The 26,356-nt window shown below is 43.2% G+C and overlaps 1 protein-coding gene across 2 annotated transcripts in view; it reads left to right on the top strand.

The window, feature by feature from the left end:
• The window catches only part of GATA6 (GATA binding protein 6), a 29,689-nt gene extending 3,776 nt beyond the window's left edge, over window positions 1-25,913 (top strand). For both annotated transcript variants that reach the window (XM_032421398.1, XM_032421399.1), the window contains 5 exons: window positions 3,296-3,462; window positions 7,198-7,323; window positions 8,217-8,304; window positions 8,400-8,503; window positions 25,352-25,913. In XM_032421398.1, the coding sequence (XP_032277289.1) occupies window positions 3,296-3,462; window positions 7,198-7,323; window positions 8,217-8,304; window positions 8,400-8,503; window positions 25,352-25,519 (653 nt within the window). In that variant the 3' untranslated portion in view covers window positions 25,520-25,913. The remainder of the gene's footprint in view (window positions 1-3,295; window positions 3,463-7,197; window positions 7,324-8,216; window positions 8,305-8,399; window positions 8,504-25,351) is intronic.
• The last annotated feature ends 443 nt before the right edge of the window (window positions 25,914-26,356 follow it).

Here is a 26,356-nt window from a genome sequence, read left to right as displayed (position 1 = left end):
TTCAGGGGCCCTAACTAGTAGGATGAAGTGATGAATTGCCAGCCTTGTGTTCAAAAGACATACTGGAAATGCCAGTGGCCCGAAAGGGAAGGATCTGACTTGAACAGCCCTCCTGGTAACATTGGGAGGGGGACAACAGGCTTTTGGTATCTCTACCTCCTAAGATTCTGGTCTCAGAATTCCCTCTTCTTCCCTCTGCAAAGTTGGCCCTGGAGACCATCTTCAGCATTGTGTACAGTGGGTGTGGAGGACCCTGTTGAGTAATTGAGAGCAGAGCACTGTCACCCCGTTGTGCAGCATGGGGACCCCTAGCTGGTTCCCTGGCTGGAGCTGAGAGACCGAGAGATGAGGAATCTCCAAAGAATGGGAAGGGTTAGGGTGAAGCTTTTGTCAGTCAGGAATCCAGCAGGGAATCTGAAAGGGCCTGTGAGTTGAGTAGGGGGCAGCTCCCATTGGAGCGAGATCCTGCAGCTTCACCTGTTCCAGGACACACCTTAGTGTGGTCTCCAGATCCCTGTCCTCCAGTCTTCCGGCATTTCACAGGACTGAGAAAGAGTAGTCCCAAAAGACATCATCAGAGTCTTCCGATGTTTAAAGCAACTTGTTTTGTATAAAAAATCTTTCCAGAGGCAGGAGGGTGCCATTGTAGGCGAGTTACCAGTTTCATTTTAAACCTAGCTTATTCTTCACCAACTTTTCACCTTCTAGATGGGACATTGCAAAGTTAGGAAAATCTTCTGTAGATCCAGAGTATGTTAAAAAAAAAAAAAAAAAAACCCAAAATGGGAAGGGGCTTGGGAACACCCAGCTTTTGCATAAAGAGTCTTTTAAGAAGGCGGGAAGCTACTGAGAATCAGCCAGTCTGGGGGTGGGGGAGGCGAAAGACCTAATTTTGGTTGTCCTCACAGGTGTTCTCGGGGTAGAGAAACCTTGACCTCCAACCCCTCTCCTCCCAGCTTCCTAGCTAGATTCCCTCCTTTTCCACTTTGATTGTTTAAAAAAAAAACAACAACCATTTTTGAAGGCACTCTTTAATTGATTTGGGCAAACAGCAGGGCTAAAACCTGAGCACTGAGCTTTCTCAACGTACACAGTGTGGAGGCCTCCGGGAACCTGCTCCATACACCTCTCTGATTCTGGTGGTGGGTGGGTGGGAGGGAGTCCTGGGGTGAGTCTTCACAGCGCTTCAGTCCCTGAGCCCAGCGCCCTCCTGAGCTCCCGCTGAACTGTGTTCCATTCCTCGGGTCCTGGGACGGCATTTGCTGGCCGTGCCCTTCTCCCCAGAGCTTTTTATTTTCTACAGGGGACCCAAAGCAGTCGTGTTAGGAGGCGATGATGAGTGGGGGGAAACTGATGAACAAAGGTCCAGCACAATTAGGTTTCCTAATTGTAAGTTTTTCTTACGTTAGTCCATTGTAGGATTGTAGCTGCTGGGTAAGTGGTAGGGAGAAAATGGGAGCTGGAGATTTGATTTAATTAGACATAAGCAAACTTCCTAAATTTTATTTATCCAAGGTGGACTTTAAGTTTTGTCTTTGGGTTTTGAGATGACTAAAGAGATTTACCTGGAGAGTTCACACTGTCTTCTCTAGGGAGTCTTTATTGTTTCCCGCCTGGGGGAAGGAGGCCAGGCATAGGGCTGTGTTCTCCAGGGAATGCCCCACTCGTCTATCGAGAGGGTCTCTGATAGGTAACATTTTAAAGTCAACAACTAAGACAAATACCTTGTTTAACTTCAGTGTCCTTGAAGTCCTGAGCATTTTACTGATTACCGTAGTCAATAGTGGCTTTTAGGGTGGAGAAGAATAAATCTTTGTGATGTGTTGTAAGTTGCGGTATCCCTGTGACGACTTTGAACTCCAGTTATGTAGGATGCTAGTTTCCTTTAAACTTAATTCTTGAGGAGGAAGGAGAGGAAGGAGACCTGTTTTGTAGGGTAAATAGTATTAATGGAATTAAAGAGTATTCACGCCAAAGACACATTTAAATATCTTTACAAGTAGCTGATGGTAGAAACAAGCTGTAAACTGCTCGGGAATGAGAAAGAATAGAAAGGTTTGCTAGCACACATCTTCAAATAAAGCTTTAAAATGTAATGCTTCTTTACTTCAAAAATTCAGAAATGCTTCTTAAAGCAAGCCAAATTTGGACATTTAAATCCTCTATAAATAACCCTAAACAGAAAGATATTTTTAATTTTTACGAAGTCTATTTTAAAGTACTCAATTAATACCTATCTCATTTTAGACAGTATTTATTCATTCATATTTAACAAATTTAAGCGGAAGTAATAAATGTTACAACCATTTACTCGAGATTTTTTTCTTATTAACAGGTTTAGGCTAGTTGTAAACACCAAAAACTAACCAAATAGCAAAGTGACACAAACACAATTTAGGTAGATTGCATAAACTGAAGTTTAGTGTATGAAAATATGAAACAGTTTTATTGCGCACCGAGACGGTTTTAGTAATGTTCTGAATCAATAAAATATCAACTGTTTGTAGAAATTTTGCAGATAGAAGCAGCTAGACCCATGTGGAACTCAAAATATTTTAGCGTTTGGTCCTTGTAGCATGAAAAAAAAACTTAATATTTATCTCTATGCTTGTTAATGTTGGTGCTTTTTTTCCCCTGGGGAGACCTGAGTCACTTTCTAGCACTTGCCCAAGAACAGTATTTCTAATTTCACTTGTCCATTTTTTTTATTATTATTGGAGAAAAGGGTGACAGATACAGTAAATTCTTTAAAAAATAATTACTTGGGATAAAAGTAATAAGGTAGCCCGACTGTGTCCCAGGATATTTGCGGGTTTGGTGCAGGGGTCAGTGATCAGTGTTGATATTGTATGGTTTGCTCGGCTTGGCAAGTGGCACACTGTAATTATGATGGATTTCAGTTTTGAAACGCTTGGGAACAGCCGGAAAGGAGGGGTCAGGGGACCCAAACCGACTTCCCCACAGCTCATCTCAGCTCCGAGGTCCTTGGAGACTGAAGGCAGATGATTCGGGCTCGGCCTCCAGCACCCTCTCCTACTACTTTCCTAGGGTTTTACTGGGCGCGCCCGGGGCTGCAGAAGTATTGGACAAACGCTCAGCAGATCGATAGCGACAACGGGCGGCTCCTGGCTTGGCTGCTGAGCAGCAGAAAGATCGTGGGGAAGGGCGCGGGCGGGGAGGCGGGCAGCACGTCGCCAGCGCTGGGGCCAGGGGTGCCGGGGGTCTTCCCGGGAGCCCGGGGAGGGGCGGGAGCGGCGCCGCCTCACCGGGCCTCTTGTCCCCGCTCTCGCCGCAGACCTGCTGGAGGACCTGCCCGAGAGCCGTGAGTGCGTGAACTGCGGCTCCATCCAGACGCCGCTCTGGCGGCGGGACGGCACCGGCCACTACTTGTGCAACGCCTGCGGCCTCTACAGCAAGATGAACGGCCTCAGCCGGCCCCTCATCAAGCCGCAGAAGCGCGTGGTGAGTGCGAGCGCCGCCCTCCCCTGCGGCCGGGCCCCGAGCGGCGCTTCTCCTGCGGCCGCGGTGCTGCCGGCTCGCCCCGGGCACCCCCGCGGCAACAGGTGCGGCGCGGCCCGGGGCCGCCGGGGTCTGCCCGAGAGCGGGGACCCAGCTGTCCCCTTCACACCCGCGAGCGCCCGAGTGGAGGTTGTCCCGAAGAAACCAGCGTTTGGGGAACGAAGACAGCCTTTCCCCACATTTACACCCAAGGCATGATGTCTATAAATGGGGGAGGAAGAAGATGTAGGGCGCTATACCATTTTTTAAATATACAAAAGTGTTGACCTATCTCTAGACGTACTTGTAAATGCACTAGAAAAATTCTGGAAGGACACAAGAAATTAGTAATGACGGTAACCTCCCGCTAAAAAAACTGGGTATACCAACCCAGATCAGATGAAGGAGGGAGATCTTTTTCACTTCACTATGTACTGTTTGCTCTGGTTTGGATTTTATTCTTGAAAAACCTCCCTCCCTTCCCCATAGAATATGACAGTCACAAACCCACTCTCCCTTTCTCCCCACAGCCTCATTCAGGGTTCCTTTGATTCTGTTCCTTATACCTTTGGGTCCCTTCTACCTCTTCTCCTGGGAGTGAGACAGATTTTAGCCCCAAATTCCATCCGTCTTTTGGATTGTCTTTGAGTTTGATGAAAATTTACTCTACCCTTTGTTATTTTGGAAATCTAGCTGTTCAGAACACTACACAGAACTTGAGGGGAAAAAAAAAGCAGTCTTATGTGCTTCTCAAGTTGGGATCCAAACGCCTTTTTTACTGTGTTTTAAATTATGGGAATTCTCATTTTCTTCAGGGATAAATCTTAGAGTTAGATGTAGTTTTAGGAGGGGGCATTTACTGCTGTAGTGATTAGAGAAAATAAATGAAAGTGTTCACAGGCCCCACTGTAGGGTTAACATTTGTTTAACCAAGCACTCATACTCTTAATACCTTTTAAAGTAAAATATTTTACAGTGAGATGCCAGACATCTTAAGTATCCAAGTAATCTATTTAATTGTTATACTCTTAATTAGCAGGAACAAATGCTACACATGTTGTTTGTGTTAAATAGATTAGGGTGATATTGCATCACAATGGAAGTCTGACACCTTAAAGAGAAGCAATTAGTTTTATGGTTGTTTTGTTTTTAATGCATTTAAAATAAAGTGGCTGAGGCTAATTTAATGTATGTGCCTTAAACTTGTTACAACTTCCAGCTTAAAATTGTCTTCAAAGGGCATCCCCTTCACTTAAGTATCCGACTCCCTATGGTTTTCATTTCTTATGTATCATATTAAGAAAAGAAAAAGTAGTGGCCAGAAAATATTCCGAGAAGTTTGTTGTTTTCATGTCTGAACAGTGAAACTGGTTTTTTTTTTTTTTTTTTTTTTTTGGAAAGGTACATTGAGCTGAGTTCTAGCTGAGTTCAGCAAGGTAACCTTTTCTTGAGTTTGAGGGGAAAACTGGTAGAAGAGTAGCTGATTAGGTTCTAGTTGCATTCTGAATTTGATCTAGAAACATCCATATTTAGATAGTGCCATTTGTTTTGTGCACTTACCAGAAAAGAGTTTTTAACATCTCTTAATCTGTTGGTTTTCCTTGTGTGTGGCAGGTGTCTTGGCCGTGACCAACCAAGGTCAGCCATTGTGCTTTGTAAATGGGTTATAAATGATACCAATTGAAGGGCGTGTTCATCAATTAGTTCTTGTGGGCTTCTTATTTATGGTTTTGATGGACCTAGCTTAGTTCTCAGAATGCTGAACCCAAGTTTGTTTAGCCAGCAGTCCAGAACCAATCACTGTGAATTTGAACTTGTAATACATTGCAAAATAAGAGATTTATGGTGTAACTTGAATTCCTTGTCAGTGATGAATATAACTGAGATCACTTGTTACAAGGAACTTTTATAACCCATTCACCTTCATTTCTCATGTTTATGGAGACTGGCTTCACTTATGATTTGCAGTTGACAGTCATAAAGTTCTTTGTTATAATGGCAAATTCTGATAACAAGGTTACTTCACGTTGGCTTCAAATTCCACTGGAAACTGTCATAAATGACCTGTTTATAAAATGAACCTTCTTGTCCCTAGTTAACTGATTTCACATTTATGAAGAGAAAGGGGTGCTCTCCTAGGAAATTATTTTTTCCATAAAAGGAAAAAGAAACAAACAAATCCCGATGTGTAAGGTTTTACATGTTTTTATCATTTTAACAAAAACAATCTCGCAAATGGTTTGCCTGTCAGCCAAGCATGTTCATTTCAGCCAAAGTGAAATCAATTTTTTCTTAGCATTGACTTAAAAATGTTGTAGTGCTAAGAGGTTTACCACTGTCTTTGTTTTTATGATTTGTCTGTAAAGCATAGTGCTACAGTAATAGAATAGGATGTGAATTGTAAATGCAAAATTCAATTTTACCTTTTAAATATGGCAGCAAAGGGTTTGATAAATCTGTCCTTTAACCTGTGAATATTCAGTACACCCTCAATTCCTATTTTTGTTTTACATTCTTTAAAACTGTTCTTTTCTGAAATTAATCGGTGTAACTAACTTCCCAAATTCTTCCAATATTCACTACACCCTCAATTCCTATTTTTGTTTTACATTCTTTAAAACTATTCTTTTCTGAAATTAATCAGTGTAACTAACTTCCCAAATTCTGTCGAAAAATCTTCCAATTTATTTTGGTCCTTGGATTTTCCCTCACAGCTTTTTTACTGAAGTCATGGTGCTGTTTTTTAGTTGCCTATCTAGGTAATTAAAAAAAACAAATTTAGATTTTGGCATTTGGGGGAGGAACTTAACAGTACTAGCTTAAACTCTCCTTTATAACGCACACATAATAATTCAGATGAGATAAATTCCTTCTGAGGATGTGATGGGCATAAAAGGAACATGGAAATCGGAATGACAGTGCCTTTTCTGATACCATTTAATCCTTTGTATGAACAAAAGTTGGGTACTGTACTAACAGGGTAAAGAAAATATATCCTTCTCACCGTCTGTAAGACAATGCCAGCGTTAAAACAGTGCCATAAAATTTGCTTATCCTTTGTAAAATGAATAATGCAAAAACTCAGGCGGCAGGGAACCATGATCATTGAGATGTATCAGAATATATTTCTTTATAAAAATTTTGTATATTTTACAAGATCCGTTTCTATCATCTATGTATCTATCTATCTATCTATCTATCTATCTATCTATCTATCAATCTACCTTTCTACAGTTTTTGGATCATTCCTCTGCACATACCTGAGAAATAGACCTGATTATCTCTGCCTTCCAGGTGAAGTAGAGACTGCCCAAAGCCACTTAGGACACCACTGGGGGCGGGGCGGGGGGTGGTGGTGGTTGTGATTGAGTTTCTTGACTCTTACATCTCCCCTGACAACAGTGAGCACAGTTATTGGCCAACGTTGTGACTCAGTCCCGGTTATGCTATAATCTGCATGAATATGCTGGAGCAACCCAAACATACATGTGGGATGGAGCACCCTATGTGAAACTTCAGTGTCTTGGTTCAGGAAGGTCAATCTAATTATAGTTCACATTTTTTTCGCAGGGGACCTTTCATTTGTTTTTAATAAAAGGTCCATGCTTGTTGACGACAAGGAAAGGATACATTGATGTATGTAGCAGATACATAGTCACTTATATCTTTACACTTAACTTTTCTTGTGCTACTTTTTAGCCTTCCTCCCGGCGGCTTGGATTGTCCTGTGCCAACTGTCACACCACAACCACCACTTTGTGGCGCAGAAATGCCGAGGGTGAACCTGTGTGCAATGCTTGTGGACTCTACATGAAACTCCATGGGGTGCGCCACCTGTTTTGCTCATGTGTATACGTGTTTAGTCTCATTTGTACCTCGTGTCTGTTAAAAAAAATCAGCCAGGGAGAGGGGATGAAAGTGAAGAATCTGATGTTTTATATGCACGTTACTGAATTGAGGATGTTATTATAAGATAAACGATTACCTTACATACCAGTAAGAAACAAAAAATGCTGCCAATTAAACTGTCACACACATCCATGGTAAGAATTTTAGAAAGACTAAATTTTAGTAATTTTAGAAATACTAAAAGGTGAAAAATGTGCATTTTAGAATCTAATGTAGTAGTAATCTAGTAACCTTTAAAAAAAAAAAAACAAAAAAACCTGTATACTCAAAGGAAAAAAAAAAGCATGGAACCAACTAGAAATGCACACAACTAGTTTATATCTTAACTTTGAATTTTTTTAATGCAATCAAGTCCATTTATGCAAAGGAGCAATAATATATTTGGTAGTTGTAGTTAGCAACATTCTGTCCTTCATTTGAAGGATAGCATGAAATACTAGAAGCACATCAGTCTTAAAAAGGAAATTAACCTTGTATGTGTAGGAGGAAGAGAATACACAATCTCTTTGAAATAAAAATATGTACCCAGTGGTTTTACTCTATAATTGAAGTTGTTTAAAACAAACAGTAAGTTGAAGGAATAAATTTTCCCTGGCAAGACCTCTCGTTTTCTCTGAAGGAATCTGCATTTGATGGGGAAAGTGTAGTCTTTGTATAGATTGGGATCTATAGAGCATGTATAAAAATTGGACTGAAATTTATGCCAACTTGAGGGCTTTCAGTACTTGATGTTCTTTGGTTGAAGTTGGGTTTTTCTTCAATATAGTATTTATTTATTAAACTTAAGGCCTATATGAAAATTTTTCTAGGTGCCTCGACCGCTTGCTATGAAAAAAGAGGGAATTCAAACCAGGAAAAGAAAACCTAAGAACATAAATAAGTCAAAGGCTTGCTCTGGTAAATACAACAGAATGCTATTTGATTGTAAAGTATTGGCCAACTGTAAGAGTAGAGTATGTGTATATTTATGAGGTTAATTTTGACTGTTGCAGGTAGTAGCAATAATTCTGTTCCTATGACTCCAACTTCCACCTCTTCTAACTCAGATGATTGCAGCAAAAATACTTCCCCTACAACACAACCGACAGCCTCAGGGGTAAGTGTTAAAAGCAGCGTAGACTCTTTCTAAGCTAGGAGGTTGCTCTTTAGTATATTATCTCAAATTTTATCTTATCTGGTAGTACAATAATCTAAACCAACAGTTCAGTTTAGTTAGCTGATACCTAAGAATAGTTTTCAGAGGAGATTACATTTGAATGTCAACAAAATGACAAACTTAAGTACTTTACAAACTCTTAATTAAGATCTGTATCATTTTTTTATGGTTAAATTAACCCAAGTAAAAGCAAGAAGTTTTGGTTTGAAGTGCTTGAAGTTGTTTTATTTCCAGGTTTCTGTCTGAGCTGCTATATATATGTATTTCTGATGTAGATCAGAACTATGAACTCAGAGGTTTTATATATCTCCGTGACCGTGGCCTTTAAATTGCTTTTGCTTATCATAGCGACTCCATCTTTTTTCCCTTCTCCTTTTTCTCTTCCTTCCTTCCTTTTAAAAAATCATTTAAAAAAGCAAAGCTCATCATAATGTGTTCTGTGCTGCTGTATTCACTGATCTTCCTTTACCCGCTGGGGGCCCTTGCCTTCTAATGCACCTTCATGGTACCCCGGCTTATTTCAGCCTTGCCACAAGCCTGGGAGCAGTTCGCTTTGTGAGGTTTGTGAGTAATTGATGCCCCTAAGGATAGGGATGCCACGGCTTTGTGAGGATCCCAGTTAGTTTCTGTTAAAAGTGTGATTCCTACCCTAAATTTGTTCTCCAAATTTACCTGGAATGCTCTTGAAGAACAGCTGGGCCTTACCCTAGACCCCCATGGGATCTGGGGCGAGATCTGGGCCACAGGACTTTACAGCAGGCCCGGGTGATTTTTTTAGGATTATGCGGAGACTAGTTTAAGGCAAAACACCAGCATTAAAACCCCTATTTACTTAGTAGTTGTTTTTTTTACATTTAGCTTTGCTCTGTTTGGGGTACTTTGAAATGCTACGGATTCCTGGGCCCCACCCTGGATTTTCTGAGTCAGAGTCTCTGGGGGCGGGGCTTGGAGAGTTGTGTTTTTGAACTAGCGCTCCAGGTGAAATTGAAGTTTGTTGCCCTTGAGGTGTCTTCAAACCAGGGTTCGGGAACCACAGAGCTGGTTTCTTCATCATATTTCAAATGGCTTAAACAAGCAAAAATGAAACATTAAAAAAATTAAATGTGATATTTCTGTTGGTCCTCCATCCCAAATTCTTTGGGCTTTTTCTTTAATGACACAAGAAGTATGTTCAGAGTTTCACAAGGCAAAAAGCCTTTCCGTTGTTTCGTTTGTTGACAGATGTTAAAGAACGTTTCTAACCTTTATAAAGGTGGACTCTGGTGTAAGATGGTGTTGTTTTTTGTTTTTGTTTTTGTTTTTTTTTGTACAGAAGGCTTGGTGTAATTTTAAGGGACTCGAGTGGTAAATAGAACAGTTACTTGTGTGGAAATGGAAAGATAAAGATTATTTAAAATATACTTTATTATGCCCTAAGTCCTCAGCAGCACTTCGGTAGCAGCTAAGTGAGGCAGAACAAGGTCCTGGTTTTTGAAAGCACTGGGGAAGCAGCCAGGTTTTTGGCTTGGGTGTCGGTCTTTTCTAGTTGAAATGGAAATTGCTGCCAGCTTCAGGTCACTTTTGTTTGTTAAGGCCAGCTGAAGCCTGGAAAAAGCCAAATTTGAAAGATAAATGGCGCAGAAATACAGGTATTTCCCCAACAATGGACTTCGGGGACGGGGCGCTCGTTTTGCTTTCATGGTTTGTGATGTAAAATTTCAAAATGGGGCCATTTGCGAGTCTGATCGGTCGTCCTCCGAGGGAGGAACAGTGGAAGGTCAGTGACGGGGTCTGGCTCTGGCCCTGGCCCTGGCCTGCCGGGAAGAGGGACCTCGGGAGCTGTGCCGGCCGGCCTCTGGCTGCTCGGCTGGGCATCTCTCCCCCGAGACCCAGCACGCCCGAGACCGCTCGCCGGCCCTTGCCCTTCGGTGGAACGCGCCGTTCCTGCTAGGGGCCAGGCGGCAGAGCAGTAAGGATTTGGGAGGTTGGTGGAGTTGGAGAGCAGCTCCATGCGAGGTCTTGTGCTGTAAGTCCCCAGCACTCCGTAGCCCAGGCAGCCTCCGCAGGAGCCGGCTGTGTGAGCTGCCGACCAGACGGGGGTGGGTGGGTGTGTGCGTGTGCGTGTGCGTGTGCGTGAGCTTGCAGAGCCCAAGCGGCCTCAAAGGCTTCCCCACACCTTCCCAGGGCAGGGGGCGCGGATTGCCCGCCCTCCTCCTCTCCCCACAGGGACCCACTCCCCCAGGGTTCTCTCACCGGGTTAGTCCATCACAGATGTCTCCAGCAGCCCCGACTTGACGTGGCTGTTGTGGGGGACCAGGCGCACATGACAGAAGCCAGTCTGCTGGCTGCCTTTGGAAACTGTCCCCCTCCAGGAATGCTTGTTGTCTACCCAAGTGGTGTCCCCAGGTGACTACCGAGGAGTACCAGCATGTGCGCCCCACGGTCCCTGAGCACCTTCCGAGCCTTCTGTGGGTGGGTTGAGGCTTGGCGTGTGCGGCCGGTGGCCGAGGGGCCGTGAGGGGGCCCTGGCTGGGGGAGCTGTCTGTCAGGCGCTGGCGGAAGCATTTGTGAAAGGTGGCTGTGCTGACAAGGTGTGTCATTTTCCCATTTGGTCACAGTTTCTATGATGTTGGAAGGCAGCAGGTGTGGTGACTGGATGACTGTAGGATTTGGGGAAGTGCTGTAGGTGAGGAAAACGTTCCATCGGCATCGCAGGGTTGTGCCTGGTGCGCAGCACACAGCAAGCATCCTGGTTGGCTCAGCGTTTAAGTCTCCTTTGATGATGGGTCCGTCTCATTGATCTCCAGTGGCGCCTGTGGCTGACGTGGTGGAAAGTAGTAGTTCAGCGTTACTTCACTTGCAGAGGGTCATCCGAGCTACAAAACAGGGTGATCTCAGGCATACTCCCAGTGGAAGACAGGAACTGGGGGCCACATGATCTAAGTGGCAATAGCTGCTTTGCCATCTTAATGACGATTGTAAGAGCAAGGAAGTCAGATTGTTGGAGCGGTCCACGGCAAACCTGCTGTCCTTTTAAGTCCCCCCTGAGAAAGCAGTGTAGGAGATGATCAGTAGGCATTCCCAGCCTGCTCCTTTAAAATCCTGACGTTCTGCCCTCTCCTGCATGTGGGGGCACCAGGTTCCTGAGCTCGCCTGGCAGGAGCTGAATATTCTAGAGGGAGGGTAGTCGTCTGCTGCTGTGAGCAAAGGCTTGACAAGTGTCTTGGGGCCACAGAAACCATTTTTTGTGGTGCTCCGAGGCCTCATGTCTTCCCTTGTTATAAAGCTACAGTGTCTTAGCTTTCTGTACTTGTTGCTAATTTTTGTGTAACTCAGACTCAGTTTCTCGTTGTTGTAGGTTTTCTGTGTGGTGTGTGTGTGTCAGGGACGGAGGGCAGTGTTCCGGAAGGCTGACTGCCATGCAGCCTCATGTTGAACAGCCCCTGTCTTGTTCCTTTCAAATTTCTTGTGTTTAAGAAATGTGTTAAACTTAAATTTTGATAGACAGTTGATTAATTTTTGTGCCTTTTGAACTTAAAAGATTTTGAACTTAGAAGATTTTCCAAGAAAAGTCTTCTATGCTAAAATTTTCTTACACATACAGGTTTACTGAAAAATACGTATTTGGTTGACTTAAAATAGATAACATTTTCTATGGCATTTATATTCTCTGGTGGATTGTAAGAATACTTAAATCTTTCATTGAACTCCATGTATTGACTAAATTACATTTTACTGGTTTGTTCTTGTTATTTAGGAGGGAAATACTGGAACATGTTCTATTTTAGCAATTCCCAAATAAGATTTATTTGCCAAATAAGATTTAATAAATCTATAAATATTCTTATCCCTCGTATGATTTGTAACTAAAGATTAGTAAAACTGGAGAATTCTTTACATATATGTAAAATGTGTGTGTAATAGATGTATATAGTGTATAATATGTATATATCATATATAAGCTTATATATGCATTTCATAGCTCAGTTCCCAAATTTTATAAATAAAAGGTATTTCCTTTGTGACAGGAAGGATTAATTTGGGGATGAAATTAGCAGTAAGACTTAATGTCTGAGAATAAGAAATCACTGAACATATTTGCCTGCCTAATAACTTCTAAAAAATTAAAAGCTACTTAAGTTTGTATTAAAACTGCAACCATAATGTTGAAGTCATCATTAAACATACAACGTTGGAATAAATGGAGAACCTTGCTTTTTGGTCATTGTTCGATTTAAAAAGTACTGTGCTCTGGGAGGCCCTATTTACAATTGAGTAAAACAAGGTACCTGACCTCAAATTGTTGATAATGTGGTGGTCGGGGTGGGGAGCACGTGTAGACGACAGAGCTCACTGCTGGTCAGATGTGGAAGTGCCTTAAATGAGGGACACCTTGGGGTAGGAGTCGAAAGGAGGGAGCGGTTAATTCGGACCTCAGAGTTGGAAATGGCTTCACAGAGTGCGTTTGAACTAGTGGAGTAGGATTTTTGCAGGGCAAAGGAAACAGTGGGCTGGAGCTCTCCAGAAAGAAGAGCGTGGGCATCTATGGTACTTACGTTAGTGTCCAGTGTTGCTGGAGCATAGGGTGTGGAGCCAAAGCAGGAGGTGAGACGGGTGAAGTAAGTGGAAGGGATGCCTTTGAAACTGGCTCACGTCAATATAAAGGCAGGCTTAAGTGGGGCCCAAAGTACCTGCATTTCTAAATAATGGACCTTCTCTAATCCCCATCTGTGGTGACAAATGTATTTCTTTTTCTATGCTAGAGTCCCACAAAGCATTCTCCACAGAGTATTTTGATGACTGATGTAAACACACGGTAGCATGCTCCATTTTACCAGCATTTTACCAGCATGGTTTCCCCTCATAATTAGTAAGGAAAGGACACCCCTTGGAGCTGGTGGCATGCACTGGCCTCGTGGCTATGATGTAGGCCTGGGCTTTTGTTCCTCTGTCCTCAGGGCTTCTGGGGTGGTGCCTGGTGAATCTTCTGAATGGAGACATATTAGGCCTGGTGTGTTGGTGGTAGGGAATGTTTCCGCACCTTTGTGGTTCGTTGCTGGTAATAGACAACTTCCACAGAGAGGCAGACGTCTGTCCTCAGACCGAGACAAGGACCTCATCTCAGATTTGGCGCTGGCTGGTTCTGTGCCTTCGGGGTGGGGTGGGGGGGCTTACCTGCTGATTGGTCATTTTCTTGATACTAAATAGGTGTCTTCCTTCCTCCCTCATTTATTCCTCTGGGATGCTATGTGCCTGGATAGACCTGTTTCCCGACTGCGGTCCCTCCTTGGCAATAACTTTATTCAACGACCGTGTCAGAAGAAATACTTCTCTGAGCTGTGTGGTGCTAAATCTTGGGCTATAAGTGGTTTGAAAGAGTTAATGTGCACCCCTAGTGCTTGTAGGGTCTCTGGGTGTCCTCAGAAGGCCTTCTGAAGAAAGGCTAGGTACTTTGTAGGTTAATATCTAAAGTTTGTTTATAGATTTTATGTGTTAATATTTGCATCCTATGCTGAACATTGGAAAACACCACTTTATAGTCACATAGCTTACTTCTGTATTAGCAAATTTATACTCCACTGTCTTTCTCCAAGTGATTGGATCACACTGGATTTACTATGGCATTATGGTTGGTGACAAAACAATAATTCCTGTTATTATTAATTATTCCGACAGTAGTTAAGTAGCTGAAAGGTACATTCATGAAGGACTCACATATACAGTATAAGTTGTTTTTCACTCTGCAGAGCAGTTCTGACTCAGGAGGTTCCTGGAGGGGGACAAAAAAATTACTCTTCATCTCTTTAAGTTGAATATGATATAGAAGCCTTTAGGTTGCGGGAGAGCAGGGCATTAGTGTTAGTCTTGCATTTTATCATTGTACTCTTGCTCTTGAGGAGATCTCTCCCTTTTCCATACTTTTATCATTTACAAGATATTGGACATAGGAAAGCAGAAACCTGCTTCTCCCAAGTACTTTTTACGTGTCAGGTTTCTATGTACATTTTCTCTTCTATTCATAATTACCACTCAACCTATGGTGTTATATTTCCATTTGGGGAGGGGGAGTAGTGAGACTCAGAACAAAGTAACAGGCCCAAGGTTATATACGTATTAAGAGGCAGGATTTGGACCCAGGTCTGGCAGTCAGTGTTTTATCACTATGGTATACTAGATTTTTTTTTCACTTTGTAATTTAATTTTTTATTTAAATGCAATTAATTAACATATAGTATATTACTAGTATTAGTATGTCATATTAGATTAAGACATGATAAATGATACTGAAATCTTCAGAGAAGAAATAATATTTTCTTAAATCTGACTAATTTTCATTAGTAATTTGAGCATCAAAAATCATCCTGCAGGTGGGAAACAGGTGGGAAAATGATGCCAGAGAAGTGATTTGCTTGTAACCAAATATATAAGGAACACTGTATAAATTTTCATGTATTTCTAAATAAATTGTGTTATAGTACTAAGACTATGTTAATTGGATAATAAAAAGGTAACAGGTAGTGAAATTTACTGTGGTTGATGTACCTAACGTGATTATTAAAAGGCTCTCTTACAATAGCAAATACAAGGTTGCAGTACTAACATCCTTCTAACGGTGTGATTTCAATCTTAATACACTGTGAGTGCCAGGTTAGTTGGAATTGTTCAGAATGTTCAAATTGCCATACATTTAGTTTTTATGAAATCATTGAAAAAGCATTTAATAGGCAAGTGTCCATTTCCCTGCAGAGTTTATGGTCCACGACACTGTTTTCTAAATGAATAAAAAGAGAGTTAAAAAGTCATTAATCTCCCACCAGGGTCTGTTAGAGTGCTGCAGTTAGGTTTTATTATTGCCTCATTTATAAGCCAGGATCCAGAATGACTCCATAAGGTCACAAAACCAGCCGGTGTTGAAGCCGGGACTGGAACCGATGTCTCCTGCCTCCCCGTCCCAGGGCTGTTACCACTCCCAGGGAGTTGACCAGTCATCACAGTTATTAATATCCCACTTGCCACTCGCTACAAGCCATGAACGTAAATATTTTGTTGGCATTTTATCTTCACCCTCCCTACATGCCAGGCTCCCTTTCTTCTTTCAGTTCCTTCTAATAACTCACGTTCCTGTCTGACCACATTGGCCTTTGCTGAGAAAGTCACACGCCAACCTGGCAGGGAACATGGAAGCATGTGGAGTTTGCATACTTTCATTTTGATCTCAAGGCCTTTTCTAGACTTCCCCCCGTTTGTCTTGTGTGCACCAGAACGCGCGTGCATGTGTGTGTATGTGCACACCTGTGTGTTACGGGGAGGATAGTGAGGAGGAAGAGTTAGAGATGCATTGCACTACATTAATATCCAATGCCTTTATATATATGTTAGGAGTCAGCACAACTGTATCGTCCTTCAAATAGTTTATAATATATATGTCCATCCAATTTATCACAGGACTGTGGTCTATTTAATAAGCGACTCATTATCACAATCTGAAAGCCAGAGTGCTAGGGAAAGAAGGAGTGTGGGCAGGGTGTCCTGCGCCTTCTCATGGCCTCAGGTTAGAAGGCTTCATCTTAGAACACAAAGTTTCTCCGTAGATTACAGATCCCTTGCAGTTTTTTTTTCCCCCCGCCCTGCCTCTGTAAGAATATACAAATTGTCACAAAACATGAAATAATGTTACGGGAAAACATGGCCAAATTTAAGAAATCCTGGCTTAGAATGCTCTGAAATGTTATTGCTAAATTAATCTTTGAAGAAAATGAATTCCTTTACTGGAACAAAAGTAATTTATTATGCATTTCATGGGTGTCTGCCAAAAGAGTTACTAGCAATATGAAGATCTAATGGATATGAATTAAATACAATCTGTTAGCTTTGTTCATGTTGAGATCTACCTGTTAATTTTTCCTGAAATTATAATAATTTTAAAAAGCATCTCCAAAGATAGGTGTTGGTATATGCGATAATTCGTAATTCAGCTACCTGTGGCCCGGACCCAGCATTGGAATTTGTGGGACTGAGCACAGATTATTCTGTTGACCTCAGATTTTAAGAAAGACTTGAACAAATAGACAACAGGTATTGATCTCGGTGTCCTGTAGGAGTCTTGGGAGTAAATAGTCCCAAGTCAGTATCCGACGGCTGTGCTGCTGGTTTCGTTGTTAACGTGGCATGGTTTCACCAGAGCTGGGGCACACACTCCGGAATCCTATTTTTATCTTACTAAGGACACATACTTTTTAATTTAAAGCTCTGATTAAGCTTGTTTGTTTGATTCATGGTGAAGCCTCGGCATGGTCTGAAGTTCATTCTGGGGGTTCACAGATTAGCAGCTGGGAGGAAACAAATTCAGGCAGCCAGGGGCTAGATCCTGCTCTGTGTGTGACTACAGTAAGCTGCCAAGGTTTTATAAAGCCTCTGTTCTCCTCCTCCTAAAAGGGGAAAGTAATTCCTACCATCTGGTCCTTCAGAGCATTGTGTAGCGTAAGTGGGAGATGCCTGCAGACCTCTTTGAAGCTCAAGGAGAACAGCACTATTTAAATATAATCTTGGAAGCTATTAGTGATGTGCTTTATTTATATGGCATTGTTTTTTTTCCATCCCAAGACATTAGAAATAAATCCTTACTTTCCTGATGGGGGAAATTAAGAGATGTAGAGCTGTTGCGTTAACAAAGTAACCATGGGTTTTTGTTTTTTGTTTTAAGATTTTATTTATTTATTTGAGAGAGAGAGAATGAGTGAGAGCGAGCGCGTGAGCATGTGTGGGGTGAGGAGGGGCAGAGGGAGAAGCAGATGCCCTGTTGAGCAGGGAGCCCGACACGGGGCTCAATCCCAGGACCCCGAGATCACGAGATCGCGACCTGAGCTGAAGGCAGACGCTTAACCGACTGAGCCACCCAGGCGCCCCCAAAGTAACCAGGTTACAAATATTTTTATTTTTCTGATAGCCACAGTTTTTCATTCCTTGTGACACTTAGTACTTCCATAATGCTTTCTTGTAAATGCTGCTTGGTTCTAGGACCATGGTCTGCTTTCTCTGATTGAGACGGTGAGATTAAGATACTCACCCAATTTGAAAAGCCAGTTTTGTTACAAAAGATAATTCACCAGGTTTTAAATCTTTCCCCGGGATCTTTTATGACTTTGACTAGAATAGGGTCATCCATTTTGATTCATTTTAGAAGATAAACTTTTTCTTTAGAATGCCAGTGACTTCAAGTTTTGGGACAAACCCTCCCCCCTACCATTTATGTTTGTAATCAGCATTTTAAAAAAAGATTTTATTTATTTATTTGAGAGAGTGCAGAGAGAGCTCAAGAGCAGGAGGAGGGGGAAGGAGCAGAGGGAGAGGGAGAAGCAAGCTCCTCACTGAGCAGGGAGCCCAATGTGGGGCTCAATCCCAGGACCCTGAGACCACGACCTGAACTAAAGACAGGCACTTAACCGACTGAGTCCCCCCAGGAGCCCCTGTAATCAGCATTTTACTATTAGTCCAAGGGCACTTAAACTTCGGGCTATGCCTTTCTTCACCGTTACAAACCTGCTATTTGAATGTGTGCAGATGTATAAAACAATCTGCTCCTTTGCGCAGGGTAGATTGTGTGTGTAGAATTGTTCTTCCCTCCTTAAAAAGGGCAGCATCCTGGGGTATGGGTAGAACCTGGCCTACTCAAGCCCAGGAGGGGCAGGGCGAAAGGGCCCAAGGGGCAGCCAGTGAGCTCTGCATTAAATTTGCTTGTTAAATTACAAAAAAATAATGAAAATATTCTGCTAAACACTGAATTAGGTCATTGGCTACAGTGATTGTACTCTTCCTTCTTGTGAGAAAAGGTGCTTATGTTCTTTTGCGTTATTTGAGCTGTTAGGGGAGACATAAAGGGTTTTGTTGTGATTGACGACTTTCACGGGTCCTGATGGAGACAGAACCCTTGTGTGTTTGTGTATCTTCTTGTGCCACTTCCTAAACTCTTAGTGAGGCACTTTCTTGTCTCCCTCCAAACTGAAATGAGTATAGTTTTTTAGAGTGAACGTTCACTTATCTAAAAGTGTTTCTCCTTTGTTGGAATTTACACATAGTTGTTACTTTTTTTTTTTTTGAGGCAGGCCGCTCTAAAGCACTGCGAGAGCCTAACCTAGAGGTTACAAAAGCAGAGAAGAGAGCGTTGGCAGTGAGGGATGGCTGGCTTCCCCTCACACAAGAAAAAGCCGTAACCACAAACTTACTTAGATGTAGGGAGGACAGATCAGAGGCCATGGAAGCCGGCAGTCTGAATTCGAGCTAAGGAGGCAGTGTGACCATCATCAAAGTCTTAAGCTCTGGGAATGATCACACACTCACCCTGGGGTTGCTGTGTTTTGTTTCTTCAGCTCAGGGCTCCATTAAGAGAGATTACAGCACAGAGGACTGAACATATCCCAGTTGACTCCTTTTTGGTTTCCTTCCTCAAAGATGAAATTGATGTTCACAAGCTAGAGAACCTATGCTGTTCTGGAATGGCTGTGTCCTTTAAGGGTTTCTTTTCCCTTGGAAGAGTCGCCTATCCAGAGGTGCCTTAGGAGCTGTCTCTGGGCCGGCCTGTGAGGCAATGGAAAAGAGAGAGAGCTGACAGGGTTGGTGAGCCCACTGTGAGCCAGACACTGCTGGGCACTGACTCCAGGAGTTTATCAAATTAGAAATCCTTCACTTTTCAGGGGGCGCCTGGGTGGTTCAGTCAGTTAAGCGTCTGCCTTTGGCTCAGGTCATGATCCCGGGGTCCTGGGATCGAGCCCCACGTCCGGCTCCCTGCTCAGCGCGGAGCCTGCTTCTCCCTCTCCCTCTGTCTGCCACTCTGCCTGCTTGTGTGCTCGCTCTCTCTCTCTGCTTCTCAAATACATAAGTAAAATCTTTAAAAAAAAAAAAAAAAAAAAAAAAAGGAATCCTTGACTTTTCAGATACGTCCAAAAGTTGTTTTCACAGGGAAAAAAAAATTCATGTGATCTAAAGATGAACTGTGCCTACTTCACAGGCTAGTGGACATTTTCCATGTCCCAGCCTCGCAGAAACCCGGGTTGTCCCTGAAGTCATTTATTCCTTTAAGAGGGAGATTTCCAGCCAGTCACTCAGCCGGGTCTCCCACCTAACCTGGCTTGAGTTCAGTGCTAAGCCCCGGCCGAGTCTGGAGCTGATAACACATTCTTTCAACAGGAAGTGCCTCCATTTTCAGTTGTCTGTGGGAGGGTGGAGGGCAGATAAGCTGTGAATGGAAACCCAGAACAGATTTCTGCCCCACCCTTATAATGCACTTTGATCAGAGAAAGAGCGAGGACCTCCGCCTGCGTGAGCTGCCCACCCAGAGGAGGAAGGATGGTTCAGCTGTGGGCATTCTGAAACGCTCCCTTCAGAGCGCCTGTTCAGGAACACTGGTGGGGTTAGGTTGGTTTACGTTAGTGAAATGCCTGCTTTTGCTGTGTTTAGATGTCTTCCATATGAACTAAAGTCCTTTCAAGGGTTTAACTAGATGTGGGAAAACATATTCATCAATCGAAATTTATGCTTATGATTTTCTGTGTGTGTACTGGGTCCAGGGTCGTAAGTTTCCTCTCATTTTTTCCCCCCAAGTTGTACTGTACTGATCTTGATAGGGTAGCTCTTGAACATCATCAGAGAGGGAAAGGCACTTTAGACAAACAATGATGTGACAAGCCAGGTTTCTTAAGGAGAGTTGTGCCAATTCTAGATGTCTTACACAGTTAGAATACCGGTTTCAAGAGCTCAGATGACACGGATGCACCCAATTGTAGCGTGTTTGCTGTTTTAACGTATGTGGAACCATGTTTCACATCAGCCAGCTTCCAGCCGGTGGCAGATAGCATGGATGGAGGTGACTTCTGGGGGGCATGGGTGCCCATTCTGGTCCTCCCTTCTCTTGCTTAGTACCTCCACTCGGATTCCTCCCTATTTTTTCATGCTACTTTATGACTCTTTCCAGGCTGGCTTACCCCTCAAGTGCTTGTGTGTGATATTTCTGGTGCTAATGTTTTCTGCCTTCCCCAAAGTTAGACTGCACTACGCCATTCAATTAAAATATTCCAAGGAAGGTACTGATGGCTAATAGATGGTCCCCTGTCCCCACACACTACTGGGTTCCCTTGAAATACTTTTGCGTGCGTAAATTGTAATGATGACAGAATTTATATCCTGCTGTTTTTCAGTTAACATTGCGTTACAGGATTTTTTCCACTTTGCTACATGATCTTATTATTTTTAATAATTGCATAATAGTTCATTGAGCGGATGTACCTTGCTTTTCCAAACCATCCCATATTATTAGGCATTAGATTATTTCCATGGTTTCCCCTATTATAAGTTACCCTGAAATGGATGTCTTCCCTTGTGGAGCCTTTCCCTTCCTTTGAATTCTTTCCTTATAAATACATTTCCAGAAATGAGATTACAGAGCTAAGTAGTGTATAAAGTTCTTGATGGGCTTTGCTAATTGCCTTCTAAGGCGTGTACCAGAATATAGCCCTGCCGCCCGTGGATGAGGGGACTGGGGTTATCACGGTCTCATCCCATATCATCACTATGATCTCATTATGTATCATTACATAAACATTTTTATTTTTTATTAAGGTATGACTGATACACAAAAAAGCTGTACATTGCGGTATTTCATGTTTAAATAGTGTATCCCCAATTACAAATAAGGTTCTTAACAGTGTTGGCATAAGCACTTGTTCCATCTTTTCCTCAGAAAGTCAGATGTTGCTTTTGATTTCAAATGAGCCGATGTGAGTCACTCATGTAATTTGGGGTTTGCCTTGCCTGCCCTTTGGCGCCGGAGTCTTGGTCTGCCGTATAGCTTAACAACATTTTTGACTGAACAAAGAAGACAATAGGTAGTTGAGTTGGTAGCTTTTGGAGTTACTGCTCAAGGGTTAAGAATAATGTTCAGGGTACTAGGATTTCTTCAATGTAGTTTATTTGAAGAAGGCCCATGAACCTTTTGAAGGGCTAAGGAAGCACCTTGGTTTTTTTGTTTTGTTTTGTTTTTTTGTTTTTGTTCTGAAGCGTTGTCAGAAACAATTAGAACGTCATTGCTGAGGTAGATGGTTTTCACTTAGCTCTGAATTTAGTTCCACTTCTCCCACTAAGTGATGGGTGGTAACTCACCTGGTGAAGGGCAGACTTGGGGAGATTAAATTAGGTCTATGCTCCTTAACAAGAATAATAAAATAACTAATAGTGGTGTATACTTGTATCGTCCTTCCTGTTGTCAGATACTGTTGGAAATGCTTTATGTATGTTAATGAATTTTAGGGGTGCCTGGGTGGCTCAGTCGGTTAAGCGTCGGCTCTGGATTTCGGCTCAGGTCATGATCTTGGGGTCCTGGGATCAAGCCTTGCTTTGGGCTCTGTGCTCAGCGCAGAGTCAGCTTGTCCTTGTCCCTCTGCCCGTCCCCCTGTTTGTTCTCTTTCTCTCTCTCCCTAAAATAAATAAAATCTTTAAAAAAAATTTGCATTTTTCTAGGTGAGGAACCTGAGGCATAGAGAGTTTTCAGTCTGGCCTTCTAGTTTGCCTCTCCCACATTGTCTCCTTGCCTCCTTTGCTTATCCTGTTTCAGAAGGCCTCTGGTATGTCCTACATGCCTCCCATGCTGAAAACCCTTTCCTCACCAGTACCTTTACCATGGCGAAGCATCATGCTGATCCTTTACGAGCACTGAATCATCAAACCCTACCTGATGGGTGACGTGAAGGCGAGTTTACCCAGGAGGAGGCTTGGAGAGGTGACCTTACTCAGTAGGTGGCTGAACCAGAGTAGTGCTTGGAAGTCTGCTTGCGGCCCATCCCCAGGAATCCTTTCCGTCTTGATTGCTTTTTTGATCTATTGCTCCACTCCATATCTCAGCCACTCATTTATCATTCATGATAGGCAGTTGATCATTGTTCCTTCCATGTGTGTATGTGGCCTAGGAGCTCATCCAGGGAGTAACTGTCTCTTCGGGGCTCATGGTCCAGGTGCCTGGCTCTCATAAGCACCTTGCTAATGTTTCCTGTTGCTGACTTGAGGTGGTGACCGACCCCTCTGCTATTTCAGCATGTCTGGCCAGGTGAGGTGGGCTGCTTCCTGGGCCAATTCAGGTACCCTTTTTGTTTCAGAAAATTAACACTTGCTGTGGTGAAGTCAGTTGGATTTAGTTGGATAAATGCACATGCGCTTTTTCTGGGAATAGGTAGATCAATATGAGATTGGATGTGACATAAATCATTTATAATTGCACTCACTCTTTTTATTAGTTGTATGGTAGCTCCTTTCTCAAATGAGTCCTTTTGTAATTGAATATCACCCTTTTGTTTATTTCTTTGGGGGATAAATCTGGGTCTATTTTGGGTTTGCTCACAGTGGAGTTTCTGGAATTAATGGCTATTGTTAATTACCATATTGATGGGTAACCAAATCATCACTTTGGTGTGTTTGACAGGATTATTTCAGCCATTTCAAAATCTGTTTTTAAGTTTTAGGCATCTCAGTGACTTCATGAAATTTGCTTTTTTTTTTTCTCCAAGGTGAATTTTATTTTATTTTTTTAATTTTTTATTGTTATGTTAATCCCCATACATTACATCATTAGTTTTAGATATAGTGTTCCATGATTCATTGTTTGTACATAACACCCAGTGCTCCATGCAGAACGTGCCCTCCCCAATACCCATCACCAGGCTAACCCATCCTCCCCACCCCCCTCCCCTCTAGAACCCTCAGTTTGTTTCTCAGAGTCCATCGTCTCTCATGGTTCTTCTCCCCCTCCGATTTCCCCCCCTTCATTCTTCCCCTCCTGCTACATTCTTCTTCTTCTTTTCTTTCTTAACACATATTGCACTATTTGTTTCAGAGGTACAGATCTGAGATTCAACAGTCTTGCACAGTTCACAGCGCTTACCAGAGCACATAACCCTCCCCAGTGTCCATCACCCAGTCACCCCATCCCTCCCACCCCACCCCCCACTCCAGCAACCCTCAGTTTGTTTCCTGAGATTAAGAATTCCTCATATCAGTGAGGTCATATGATACATGTCTTTCTCTGTTTGACTTATTTCGCTCAGCATAATACCCTCCAGTTCCATCCACGTCGTTGCAAATGGCAAGATCTGAAATTTGCTTTTTTATGCACCCAGAGCCCTCAGTTTAAGTCTCGTGTTAATTTAAAAAGAAGTTGGAGTGTGGTGGTACTGTTGTGGCTGGATTTTTACATACCCTCATTTTCACCGGGAAAGAGAAGGATTGGTTACCTGTGATGAGGGGCTGGATTGGGAAGTTGGGATGGGCAGATAGGAATTCCCACAGTCAGACCTCCTAGAGCCCTCCTTCCAGCCTCATGCAGTTATCTTGAGGATGAGAGAGAAAAGCAGATGTTTTGTTCCAGAGAGAGCAGGACCACATTGATTCCAGGCCCCTGTGTGGAGCCAAGGGGGGCTCAGCGTGCCTTCTGTTCAGTTCAGCCTGTGTCTGGTGCCCCCCATGTTTCTCTGAAGTAGATGTCACATCAGCTCAGACAGACAAAGGGATGTTTTTGAAAAGCACAAAACATTCTACTTGTGTCAAAAAGCAAATAGCCAGTAATTTATGGGACGAAACCCTGAAACCTAGGAAGAAATAAGAGACTCTGAGCTTTTTAGAAGGAAAAAACCATGATTTAAGTATGGAATCATGGCTAGAATTTTTTTTTTTTAACTTTTAATTATTTTTAAAAAGCTTTTGTTTGTCAGAGAGGGAGACAGAGAGCACAAGCAGGGGGAGCGGCAGGCAGAGGGAGAAGCAGACACCCCGCTAAGCAGGGAGCCTGATGCGGGGCCCAGTCCCAGGACCCCAAGATCATGACCTGAGCCAAAGGCAGACGCTTCACCGGCTGAACCACCCAGGCGCCCCTAGATCCTGTAACTTCTTAACCAAGCACAACATACATATAAATCCTGAGGGAAACATCAGAGCCACATTGAGCAGCCTGGGCATCATACTGGTCATGGCTAGATTTTTTTTCTTTTTTTTTTACTTTTTTTAAGTCAAAGGCAACTGTTTTCTCAAACTGTAGTCTAAACATGATTTTAGTTATTTTGGTTTGATTCTACTAAGTTATATCGTGTTTTCTATTTGGCCTTTCTCATTTGGATGGAAGGAAGGAATGAAATAAGAGAACAGTGGTCTTCTGCTTCAACAAATGTTGCCACAACCATGACAGATACTGGATGTTAGCATTTTCTTTATAATGTGGCCTGCTTTCAAAATGGCCCGTTCTCCTTGCAAAGAATTAAAGATAAATGCGGTATATTAAAACCTGTGTACGCATGAGTTAATTTTCCCCGAAGTCAGTGTTCAAAAATTTCATTTCTTAGGCCTTGCTGAGCTGTGTAGCTTTCCATCCTAGACTCGGGCATAAGTGCTCAGGTTGTGGCTCTGCTGTGTGTGTGTGTGGAGGGGGGGTGGTGGCGCTCTGTGCTTTCTCTGGAAATGATGAGATTGTGTGGGCATCCTGAGACCCGTTTACCTGGGTGGTGTGGTTTGTTTCGCTGTCAGAGAGCTGGGGGTTCGGCCGGTCTTACAAACGGCCTCCCGCAGTCGCCCTTTCCTACCTTCGTCCAGCCGAGCAGCTTGCTGGGTGGTTGCTGCCCTGAGCTCTCAAGGGTGAGGCCAGTGGCACCGCACGGCCGGCCCCGCTGCCCACCGCCTTTGTCCCCAGGTGTTTTCCTTGCGGGAGAGTGCCGCCTGACACATTTATCGATAACTGTCTCTCCCCTTCTCTCTTCCCTCTCTGTCCCCCTCTTCCGCCAGGCGGGCGCCTCAGTGATGTCTGGCGCGGGAGAGAGCACTAACCCCGAGAACAGCGAGCTCAAGTACTCAGGTCAAGATGGGCTGTACATAGGCGTCAGCCTGGCCTCGCCGGCCGAAGTCACATCCTCGGTGAGACAGGATTCCTGGTGCGCCCTTGCCCTGGCCTGAGCCTGCTGCCAGGGAGCAGGAGGGCGCGCGGCCTGCGGGGATTTTGTCAAGCCGGCCACACCAGGGCGAGTATGCTGACGGAACATTCCTCTGATGCGTGATTTCCGTGCCTTTATTTTGAAAGAGATGTATTTCCCGAGAGGCCTGCTCTGCCTTCACCCTGCCCCTATCTCTGAAGAGCCAGAGAGGAGATGGAGAGCTTCCAGGGAAGGGCCAGTGCAGCCCACAGCATGTCGCCTCCTCCCCGGTCACGGTCCTTTCCAGCCAGCCAACCTGCCTCTGGGTCCGCCAGGGGATCTGATGTCCGCCGTGCCACTTCCAGAAAGCGGGACTAGGACCAGGGCCTTGCCTGCTAAGGAATATTGAGAGAGATTTTTTTTTTTTTCTTAAAAAAAAAAAAAAAGGTTTTATGTGTATTGCCCCAAATCATGTGCTTCTTCTGATTGGTTTTGGTTGTTCCAGAATTTCTTTGTACCTTTTCCACACCTGAATTTCACCTGCTTTCATGGAGAAGACCATTTGGTACACACTTCTGGAGGCTGAGTCAGGACTGTGACTCAGTTGGCAAGACTGCATTATGACTGTAACATACACTGTGACTGACGTTTCTCAAAGTGCATATTGTGTGACTGATCTGAAGTCAGTCGGGTTTTGTAAACAGGGTAGCAAACAAGATGTTTTTCTTCCATGTAAACAATAATTTTTTTAAAAAGTGCAATTTGCGTTGCAGCAATCAGTGTTAAATCATTTGCATAAGATTTAACAACATTTTTTATAATGAATGTAAACATTTTAACTTAATGGTACTTAAATAATTTAAAAGAAGAAAATGTTAAC

The sequence above is a fragment of the Phoca vitulina genome, unplaced genomic scaffold (assembly GCF_004348235.1).
Source record: "Phoca vitulina isolate PV1807 unplaced genomic scaffold, GSC_HSeal_1.0 scaffold24, whole genome shotgun sequence".
Classification (NCBI taxonomy): domain Eukaryota; kingdom Metazoa; phylum Chordata; class Mammalia; order Carnivora; family Phocidae; genus Phoca; species Phoca vitulina.
The sequence above is the reverse complement of the archived record's forward strand: the minus strand, read 5'-3'. Positions and strand labels throughout refer to the sequence as shown.